The 11,217-nt window shown below is 46.8% G+C and overlaps 1 protein-coding gene across 2 annotated transcripts in view; it reads right to left on the bottom strand.

Moving 5' to 3' along the window:
- Slco2a1 (solute carrier organic anion transporter family member 2A1) overlaps positions 1 to 9,303 on the bottom strand; it is an 85,476-nt gene extending 76,173 nt beyond the window's left edge. Inside the window, exons 1-2 of one of the 2 annotated variants that reach the window (XM_015487038.2) lie at positions 9,188 to 9,303; positions 8,435 to 8,916 (exon numbers count right to left, since the gene is read on the bottom strand). In XM_015487038.2, coding sequence (XP_015342524.1) covers positions 8,435 to 8,530 — 96 coding nt within the window. In that variant the 5' untranslated portion in view covers positions 8,531 to 8,916; positions 9,188 to 9,303. Of the gene's footprint in view, positions 1 to 8,434; positions 8,920 to 9,187 lie in introns of both variants that reach the window. The other variant, XM_048794393.1, reaches the window with a different exon arrangement.
- Positions 9,304 to 11,217: the final 1,914 nt, after the last annotated feature.

Genomic DNA, 11,217 nt, shown 5'->3' with positions numbered 1-11,217 from the left:
GGGGGAGTGCAACACACATCATAAAGGGCCTGACCCACACACACTCAATAAATTCTCAGTGACTGAGCGAAACTCAGGCTCCTACACCAGCACTCAGCTCCCAGCTTTCCCTCAACTGTGAACCAAAGGGAAAGCTTCAAGTTGCAAAAGCGCCTGAAGCGCAAGTGAGGAGTGACTTATAAAACAGTCTGAGAAAGTGATCAGTTTAATCCCATCCCGGGATCTCTGGCAGTCTGAGGGCAGGAGGAGCAGGACTCTGGAAGCCTGTTGTTCTCTCTACCACTGCCCCTTTCCCCAGGCCCAAAGGGGCCTCACTGTGTTCCCCTAGCTGGGCTCCTCTCCTGAAGTCCCATAGCGCTCAGCCCAGGAACTTTGGGACACCCATGCCCCACACACCTGTCCCTTCAAACTGTCTAGGTGCCAGTCCCTCTGCGCCCAACAAGTTAGCTGGGTGAACTCACCAGATCAACTAGTTCTGACTTGACATCTACCTGTGTTGCTTCCCAAACTTGGTACACTCCACCTGGGAGTCCGCATTTGGGAGACATGAGTTAGACGTGGCACAGCTTCCTGGAGCATCAAGGTTACCCCAAGATTTGGGGCAAATACTTTTATTGGAAACAGGTGATTGTGGAGCAGAAGAATATATAATTCACTTGAGTTTCAGACAAAAATATATCTACAAAATGTCATGCTCAGGGTTAAGCCATATCCCAAGATATCTTCTAGAATTCAGGACATTTTTTATAAATGCTAGCTCAATGTAGTCCCCTCTGATGACAATTGCATTCTAACTGAGGCCCCTGGTGGTCCAGAGCAGCATGTCCCAGAGATGCTGGTGGAGCAGTCTGAAGTATGGAAAGCAGCGTTGGGTAAGCAACACGGAACTTGCCAGCAGACTCCCAGATTGCTCCAGAGCTCAGATACACAGTCTCTGACAAGGGGATAGCTGGCCACATTTCTAGAGGTGAGGGATAGTGCTGATCAATCTGAGTGCCCACAAAGTTCACAAGTTCCAAGGTTGCTGCTCCTGGCTATGTCCCCAGGCTGAGCCCAAGATTCCTGAGAGCCTCCTAAGCCTTCGCCTCCAGTGATCCAAGATCCTGGGAAGATGCGCCCTGGAAGAAGGCTGCTCAGAGACTTCTGCTTTGCTTTCATTTCCTGCCCGTGAGCACATTTAATCCATCCCAAACAATAAGGCACACCCAGAAAAATCAAGGTCCTCTAACCCAAGTGAGCTGGGGATTGATCAAGGACAACCTGGCGGCTTCTGCCAGGTTTCATAACAGTTCCCAACAAAGATCAGACTCAGCTGGCCCCGTTCCTAGTCTCATCTCAATCAGTGATTTAAGAGCATGAGATGAGAATCTGAGGATGGAAAAGAAAGTCCAAGATCACAAAGCTCAGGTCCAAATGGTCAAGGATGAGAGGATACAGAAAGGGACGGGGGAGGGAGATGACCCAGGTGCAAATTCCTGCTTTGCCAGTTACTGGATATGTGTGGCCTTGAATCAACCTCAGTTTCCCCAACTATGAAATGAAGATGTTGCTGCCTCGAATGCAGGGCTATCGTTGAGATTAGAAGAAAAAAAAATCAGAAACATAGATCTAAGATCAAGTTCAAGAGAAAGGATATACTGATCAGCTAAAACCAGAAGAAAAGCTGGAGCATAAATACACAAGATCCTACACTGTTACCAAAAGTGAGCTTTGTTTTAGAAAGTAAAGTAAGCTTGGATTTTAGGAAGATTCCCAAGACCTTTATAAAAGTCAAAGTAGAAGGGAAACCGAATGGGTTATAAAATTTGGCAGCCATAAGCTAAACACATATAATTGCAGGATAAAACCAAGCTTTCTCCCAGCTTCAAAACTTGATCCATACCTACAAAAAATCAAGACAAAGCAGGCTTGCTGGCACATGCCTCTGATTCCAGTAGCTTAGGAGACTGAGGCAAGAGGACTGCAAGTTCAAAGCCAGCCTCAGCAACTTAGCAAGCTTCCAAACAACTTAAAAAGACCTTGTCTCAAAACAAAATAAATAAATAAATAAAAATGGCTAGGGATGTAGCTCAGGGGTTGAGTGCCCTGAGTTCAAACCCCAGTACCAAAACCAAAACACAACATCAAGCAAGAAAGCTATTCACACAGATCAATGGAACAGAATAGGAAACCCGGGATAGACCTGCACAAGTATGGTCAACTGATTTTTAATGGTGAGTTTTTTGTTTTGTTTTTTTTTGTTGTTGATGGTGCTGGTTATTGAATCTAGGGCTTCACCCATGTTAGGCAAGCACTCTACCACTGAGCTACATCCCCAGTCTACCAACTGATTTTTGACAAAATGCAAAGGCAAATCACTAAAATAAAGATACTCTTTTTAATTAAATAGTGTAGGAACAACTGGCCTGCAGTAGCCCTCTTCACCCCCCAAAAGAAGAACCTTAACCTAAACCTCACACCTCACACCTATAAAAAAAATTAACTCGAAATAGAACACAGATTTAAATGTAAAATTAGAAAACTAAATTTTAGGAGAAAATACAGGAAAAAGCACAGAGAAACTAAGATTTACTGAAGAGTCCTTAGCCCTCAAAAGCAAGATCCAGAAAACTAAAAGGTTGATAAATTAGAGTACATCAAATTAAACATTTTTTTTCTGTAAAATAGTTAGTTAAGATGATAAAAAATAATCTACAAACTAGACGAAAATATTTGCAAACCACATACCCAACAAAGGACTTGGATCTAATATATATGGAGAGAACCCTCAAAGCTCTACAAAAAAAAAAAATCCAATTTGAAAATGGACAAAATGGGGCTGGGACTATAGCTCAGTGGCAGAGCACTTGCTTTGCATGTGTGAGGCACTGGGTTCAATCCTCAGCACCACATAAAAATAAATAAATAAAGATATTGTGTCCATCTACCACTAAAAAAAAAAAACATTTTAAAAAGAAAAGAAATGGACAAAATACATGAACAGATATTTCAATGAAGAAGAGATACAAATGGAAATTCATATAAGATGTTCTATGTTATTAGCCACAAGGGAAATGAAAATTAAGACCATGATATGATGTCATTACACATTTATTAAAATAGCTAAAATAAAAAGTAGTGACAACATCTAATGCTGACAAGGCCCAAAGTAGCTGGAATTCTCACACATTGCTGGTACAAATCTCAAAAACAATTTGGCAGATTTGTAAAACACCTCAGCCTGCAACTAACATCTGACCCACCAACACACACCTGGGCATTTACACTAGAGAAATGAATATTTCTCTCCACACAAAAACCTATACATAGTTGTTCATCGAAAACTAATTGGTAATAGTCCCCAACTAGAAACAACCCAAATGTTCTTCAATGAGTGAACATTTAAACAAACTATGGTACATCTATCCCATGGAATACAACTCAGCAATAAGAAGGAACAAATTCTTTATATGTGCAATAATTGGGATAGATTTCCAAGGCATTGTGCCAAATGAAAAAAAAGCTGATCTCAAAATGTCATGACTTGTATGATTCCCTTTATGTAACATTCTACAGATGACTAAATTACAGAGATGGGAAAAAGGTTCATGGTTGCCAGGGGTTGCCATTCAGTAGTCAGAAGAGGAATGGATGTGACTCTAAAGGGGTTAACATAAGAGAAGCCTTTGTGGTGGCTTCAAGCAGTGGACCAGTAGTTACAAGAACCTACACAAGTGATAAAATGGCATAGAACTGTACACACGTGATAGCAATGTCAATTTCCTGATGTTGATTGTACAGTTATTGTAGTTATATAAGATGGAACCAATAAGAGAAGATGGGTGAAGGATACACAATACCTTTAAGTACTATTTTCCTGTGAATCTATAATTATTCCACACTTGTTAAGGTTAGGATCTTGAACGTCCCCCAAAAGCTCATGTGTTGAAAGCTCGGTCCTCAGTGCAGCTATGGTCAGAGGTAGGACTTCTGGATCATGAAGGCTCTGACCTCATCAATGTATTAACCTATTGAGGGATTCACAGCTCACGGACAATTGGGAGGGGATGGAAATTGTAGGAAGTATAATTTGGTTGGAGGGATGGGTCCTTGGGGTCATGCCCTCAGGTATTTTGTCATAGCAAGAAAAGCTAACAGAAAACTAAAAAATAAAAATAAAAAAAGACTCAAAATAAAACAAGTTTTGTCTTATATTAAGAGCTCAACTGACTTTCTCCTGTGATCCTTTATAGGAAAGTCCCTAAGTACTATGGTGACAGCCATCTGTGTGGATCCCGTAGGATATGGACAATGGAAACTCACACACCTGTTTCTTCATGTCATTCTCCAAAAGAAACTGAGGACGGAATGGCCATGTAAAGATCAATGAACTTAATAATGTAAGAACAGGGGCCTCTGAAGGACCCTTTCACTCCAGGAATATCCCTGGCTTCTCAGGTCCACTTTCCCTGCTCTCATGCTTTGGCATATAAACTGGAACTCTGAGCAGGCCAGTGCCTCCAAGGCAGAAAAGAAGCTCAGGTGAGGTCCAGATGTGGTTGAAACCATGGCGCAGGATAAAACCTAGCAGAGGCTGCAAAAAGAGAGACTGAGGAATGGGGGAGGCCATATAAAAGATGTATAAAATGATTTCTGGCCCAGCAAAACAGAAGAAGGCAAGGGGAGGCCAGACTTCCATCCTAACATCCCATCCTGGGTCTCCCAGAATGGAAAAAAAAAAAAAAAAAAAAAAAGGTAGTCACTATCATGAACAGAAGAGAACAATCAGGAAGAGATGAAATGAGCCATCCATGCCGTGGAACACAAGTCACTTCCCAGCTTGTTCTGTGTCAGCATCACTAGAGAGGAAATATAAGCCAAGAAGGGTTTTGAGCATCACCCAGGACAAGATCTGAGTGACCTGTGACGCCCTGACCCCAACAGTTCACGTTGTTCCCCACCAGAAGCAGTGCCCAAGGGTGGCCTCTCAGGGGGGCAGATTCCTGAGAGCTAAAGGGTGCTATCTTAAACCTTAGAGGAACCCACCCTCTGGGGAGGACTGGGGATCTTAATTCAGAAGGTCAGAGAAGGAATTCTTTGGCCCTGAAGAGTTGATTGAGAGTGTTTTCCGGAGCATGAATCAGGTTGCTGGGATAGAGTATTTTGTTCTAGAAACTGAGAAGTTAAAGCCTAAAATGCCTCCCTGTGATTGAGAATTGAAGGCCTCCAAGTGTGGCCTGGACACAAGCTAGGACACAGTACATTCCCCCAATTTTTGGTTCTCCCAGGTTAGAGGTTACCAGGGCTGCTTGAGCCAAGCCAGAAGGTTCACCTTGGCTTCTTCCCACTGTTCTTCCTCACCCTTCACCCCCAGTGAAATGGACCCCACCCCACCAAGTATATATGATTCCACTACATTGGAGCCGTGGGCAGCAGTGATCCAATGACCACTCCCACTATAAGATAACCTCAGTTTGGCCCCCAAAGAAAGCTTCATTTTAAGGAAAAACAGATCTTTTGAGGCTGCCAGGATAAGTTAGCCACAAAGTCTCCCTTCTACCAACACCCGCCCCCACCCCCATAATCGCTGAATGGACCTGTTTTTAATTTAGAGTTCTGGGCGCTGGACTACTCCCTCCAACAGTGATTCTCCAGCAGGTCCTGAACTTCCTAAGAATCCCGAAAGTCAGAGGCCAGAGACTGTCTCTAAATTAAATACCAGGATATTTACTGCTGCAGGGGAGTCTAAAAAAATGAACCCTAAGAGTTGCCAGTCTGTTTGGATGTGAAGAATGATAAGTGAAAGAGTAGAAACCAGCGAGCCACTGGGAGCACACATCCTGCAGCCACCGCAGCTCCCCTGGGTCACAGCTGGGACTTGTGTGTCACCAGAGCCTGAAGAAAGCCCTCTTAACTGAAACCCATGGAATCCCCACCTGCTAAACCAGCTGATGAGAGGGCTGGGCGGTACAGTGGTTAGAGTCCATGTTTCTCTACACTCCATCCCTTGCTGGTTATATGTCCACACATGGACATGGGGGGTCCCCTACCAAAGCCTTATTTTCCTCATTATTAAAGGGGACAATAATTCACCTGATGGAGTTGCAAAGAGGACAAAATATGGGTACAATATTTCTGTAGTTCCTGGTATATTCATATAGCTCAATTGCAGTTAGCTACTCTTATTATTATTTTGGACATTATTATTATTATTTGTAGTTTTTCTTCACTAATAATTCCATGATGGAATTGATAGAACAAAACTTCCAAAATGGTATTTGAACATACAGTTCTGTTTGCTGAAGGAAGAAGCAATCTCGGATTGACCAAGCCTACTTCCTATGCCTCATCCTGGTTAATCCTTACTGAGCTGACTCCCAACATGGGCATTGTTCATCTTATCCACTTTTTAAGGTAAGGACCCTGAGGATCAGGAAAGATGAGAAATGCTTCCTTCCCTATGTCACACAGTTAGTAAGTGATTGATATGGGGTTTCTCAGGAATGTCCACAAGACCAAAAGGTTAGTCTGTCCTAGGAAAATGACAGATCCTCAAGTTGAGTGTCCCCTTTCCTTTCCATATCTCAAGGCATGTGCAGCCCAAACCCTACTGAGAAGGTGCAAGGCCATCCCCCAACCTCTCACTTGGAGGAAGAAATTTCCCCTCAAATAGCAAAGCCCTGGATTACTTATTACTGTTCCAGGAGGGACACTTAACTAATCTGGGATTCTAGATTCCAAATTTCCCTGGTTTCAGGCTCCTGAGTTGAAGCTCAGTTGAGATTTTTCCCAATTCTGATCTTAAAACTGTTATTCATCCAAAGAGGTGATGATTAAGAGAATCTGGTTGTTGGAACTGGTGAAAACCTCTTAACTGATGAGTCTTTAACTCCCTCAGGGGGCCAATTGGCCTGAGCTCAGAGTTCAGGCCTCAGGCACAAATAATCAGCATGTGAGAAGTTATCTTATTCTTACAGATCTTCAAAGAAATTGCTGCCATAAACTGTTTTAGGGACTAGGGCAGGCCAAGCCTTATCCCTCCTCACCCTCACTGTCAGGAATCTGTGCTGGAACAACCGCCCCTCCTGCCATTCCTGGGGGTAAAGGAGTTAGATTTCCTGTACCCTGTTTCCTGCCATGCTCCACTCCTTCCAATTCCTAATTTTAAGATATCAAACTTTCCACAATTCTCAGCTGAAACTTCTCCAGAACACTTGGGAATGGTGAAATGGAAACTGCACACAGTGTTCTATGCAGGTTTGGCCAAAAGGTGAGGTTTGAGATTATTTTAAAATTTCAAAATTTCTGTCTTATTTATATTACACCATGAGATCAATTTAACCTTTATTATTGTGGTGCGGGAAAGAACAGAAACAGGAATGGGGAATTCCACTGGAAACAATCTAAGTACATATATGTAGGTGGGATCCCCTCTGATCTCCAGATCTGTTTCTGTTAGATACATGTAACCAGTCCACAGAGAGTCCCAACCTGCCTTTGTGAGATCTGAGTTCCCCTATCTGCACCACTGGAGGCTTTACCCATTTCCATCTGATTGTATGATTGTGGAAAACAACCTAATGTCTCTGTGCCATAATCTCTACCCTGACCCCAATATGCCCTCAAGAAACTCTGAAGCCTTCCACTTCCTCATAGGGAAGCTTCCCTCTATCAGGAAGTCCCCAAAGAACTTGAGTGTGGATTCAACTACTCTAGGTCCTCTTGGACTTGTGAGAGAGGAGAAAGTGTTTCTGACTCTTGGGGAAGAAAGTGTTGTCATTCTAATAGCTGCCAACACCCCCATTTTCTCTTCCCTGTGGCCCCATAACTTGCTGGGCCAAAGGCACCTGCTCTGATCTTTCTGACCACTAGGGCTACTGATTTTCAGACCAGGAAAGCTCGTCCTAGGAGAAGGGTTGGTTGCTGAACGGCTGAGAGGGAATTGCAGCCAGGTAGCACCGTCCCCGCCAGCGTTGGCAGAAGTTGAAAGCCCCGGGAAGAACATCTTCTGCCATCAGGACCAGGTGTGCTCTGATCCGCACCATCTCAAAAGTGCCCCCATCCTATCCCCACAAGGCCCCACTGGGCACCTCCAAGCCTGTCCCATGAACGAAGTTAACTGTCTGCGGGAGACAGTGTTCCTCCAGATATTCTTTTGCAAAGATGGCAATTCTCTCACTGCCATATCTCTACACAGTTGTCTCAAAACAAACAACAACAGGTACTTCCGATGTCCTGTTTCTTAGCCTGATGCGGGCATGTGAACACGCACACACGCGATCGCGCGTGCGGTCGGTCCAGGTGCGCCCTGGCCCGTAACGCCAAGCGCCAGGGATGCGACCTGGATGGTGGCCCTGAGGGCAGAGGAGGGAGTTGGAGCACCCTTGCACCCCCTGGGCTTCGACAGCACCGACGCCGGTGGTGCCTCGCGGGACTGTCTGCGGACTCTGCTCACCTTAATGTTGCCAAAGACGGAGCGGGGACAGCGGCCGGCTCCGCCCGAGGAGGCGCTGCTGCCCTGGCGCGCGCCGGGGTTGGACAAGAGACCCATGGTGACGGGGCGGCGGGNTCCGGGCTCTGGGTGGAGAGAGACCGCGCGGGCTGGTGGAGCCGGACCGGCCGATGGCGAACTTGGTGGCGCTGACCTTAGGAGGCGCGCGGCGCGGAGACTGAGCGAGAGAGTGCGCGCCCAGAAGTTTTTATAAGTGGCCGCCGCCGCCGCCGATGATGAAACGCGCTCTCCCTCCTCCCTCTCTTCCTCCGGTGTCCAAAGCGCAGCGAGCCCCCGCCCCCCGCCGCCGCCGTCGTCGCCTCCTTAGACAGGTGTCTTCGGGACGCGGGAGTCGGTGCTGCCTAAGCCCAGGAGGCGCTGGGTACGCCGGGGCTCGACCTCGGCTCGGACCCGCGAGGCTTCACGGTCTCCGGAGAAGGTCCCGCCTGCTGGGAGGGGTGGGGGAAGGAGGGAGTTAGTGGCAGGAGGGACGGAAGGCTGTAGGCGGGTAGGGGGATGCCTGGGAAAAGGTAGGTGCGGCTGGTGCGGGCAGGTGACTACAGGGGATCTTGAAAGGAATGGGCAGGGGCAGCGGGTGGAAGGGGTAGTAGGGTCCGAGGGGCGCTGGGGTGGGGACAGCAGGAGCAAGGTGGGGGAGGGAGCCCCGGGGTTCCTGGAGAGGTGAGCCCCGGCTCCCCGCCCGCCCGCCCGACGCACTTGGGAAGATTTACGCAGCCAGTCTCTGCTTGTTTGCACTCGCCGCGGCAAACGTGGGCCCTCAGTTCCGGTGATGGCTCTGAGACTCGCCGAGGCTCTGTTTGTGCTGCGGGCTGATTTATATTTAAACTGCTCTTTGCGCTGGAGAGGGGGGTTGGGTAGCAAGGTGGAGGGGTGGGGGCCGTCCCGGGCTGGGCCCGAACTCTCTGGACCTGAGCCAAGGTAAACGGCAAGCGCTGTCAAGTGTCAGCGAGGCTAGGTCTGGCCTGGAGTGCTGCGAGGGACAAAGTTGGGGGGGGGGGGCCTGGACAAACGGGATGCACCCCACTGACCTCCTTCTTAGGGTTGGAATGAACAGCGAGTTTATTTTTCCCGAGTTTTGTTTTTTTTTTAAAACCTCTGGGACTGCAAGCTCAGAAAAAGGAAAGGTGAGGCTTTTGCAAAGGCCAAAAAGAATCTGCCAAAAGCAGCTACAGTGAGGAATCCAATGCTAGAGGCTTTCTTCCAGCTCCCTAATTTCTGTAGTCTCCTACAGAGCTGATCTCTCTGAGCCCACCCCACACCCAGGAAAAGACGCCCCTCAATATCCAGGAAACTTCAACTGTCACGAACTCACAGGATGATGAACCACATAGGCTGTTTATTTCTACCCAGGGCCTGATGCATTTAGGCCGGGTCTGGCCTGGGCTGTGTCCACAGGCTTCTCCTGTTCACCAGTACGTTAGGACCTCAGGCATGGCAGCATTCAGAAGCTATTGGATAGTGGGTAACCTCTAATCACTTCACTCCTCCACAGAGAGGTGTATCCAGCTTTCCAGAGTCCTGTCGCAGCCCCAGCCCCAGAGCAAGCAGGAACTCCAGGTCACGTTGTGTCTCGCTGGAGAACAAGGAGCACAAGGACAGTTCTCATCATGGAGCACTCAAGGTGTACTGGGCACAGACAGTAACACAGTGGTAGATTGGTTGTGCCAGGCTCTGCTGAGCACCCACAAGCATGATTCTATCTAACCCCAAGATTAGCTCTGCAGTGATAGGTTCTATTACAGTCTGGGCTTCACAGATGGGAATGCTGGAGACCGATTAAAAATTGCCTGAAAACCACATAGCAAATTAGTGAAATCATCTCTGCCTGACTGTGGAAGCCCAGACTCCAAGTACTTAAAAAGTTGTCTAGTCCAGGAACCTCATTTCACAGGTGGAACCAAGCAGGGACCAGACAATGCCCAGGTCAAGGTCACAGGCACATTAGGGCCACCATGGCTGGAGCTGCTTTTTCAATCTCTGGCCTAAGGATGAACCTCTAGTGGAATTCCAGGGAGGACCAACCACTTCAGCCTTCACATTGTTCTCAGTTAACCTTGACCTCGGGCTGCTCTCAGGATCAGCATCATCTCCATAGGAAAGGCCTATTCAGAGTTTCCATTTCTGTTCTGGTGGGAGTTCAGCTAAATGGAGATTCAGTCAGTGACTTAAATGAGATTCATTTGCTGGTGGCAATAGGTCTGCTAGTAGGTAGTGCAGAGGTCATGACCTAGACCCCTTCAGAATTCTTTAATGTGTAGTTCTCATCCCCCTGGTTTGCTCACAGTCACAAGAAGATTGCTCCAACTCCAGGCTCCTCTTCTAAATCCAGAAGTGCAAGACAAGAAATGAAAGGGGCAAATCTTACGCACATGCACAGCCACTTTTCCTTAAACCTTGATGCCCACGCTAGCTATCTTTGCAAAGGATGCTAAGAAATCTATTTAACACCAATGCTGTCTCCTGAGCAAAATTGAGGCTCAAGGGAAAGGAGGAGAAAGGATATTGTATCTTCAGCATTCAGTGTCTATACACAGAGTAACCCATTTCCTTAAAAGAGCACCCTCCCTGTGTCTGTTTCCCAGAGTTTCCATCTTTCTATTTCAGCAAATATTTCCTAACACTAAAAAATAAATAAATAAAGCATAAGAGCAGCCCCTAACTTCAAAGCCTTTCTGATCTCAAGGTGGAAAGAGAGAAGAGAAAGCATGGTGATGTACAGAGCTGCG

The sequence above is a fragment of the Marmota marmota genome, unplaced genomic scaffold, assembly GCF_001458135.2.
Source record: "Marmota marmota marmota unplaced genomic scaffold, marMar, whole genome shotgun sequence".
NCBI classification, from domain to species: Eukaryota; Metazoa; Chordata; class Mammalia; order Rodentia; family Sciuridae; genus Marmota; species Marmota marmota.
Note: the sequence above shows the minus strand (reverse complement) of the source record. Positions and strands in the feature narration are given on the sequence as shown.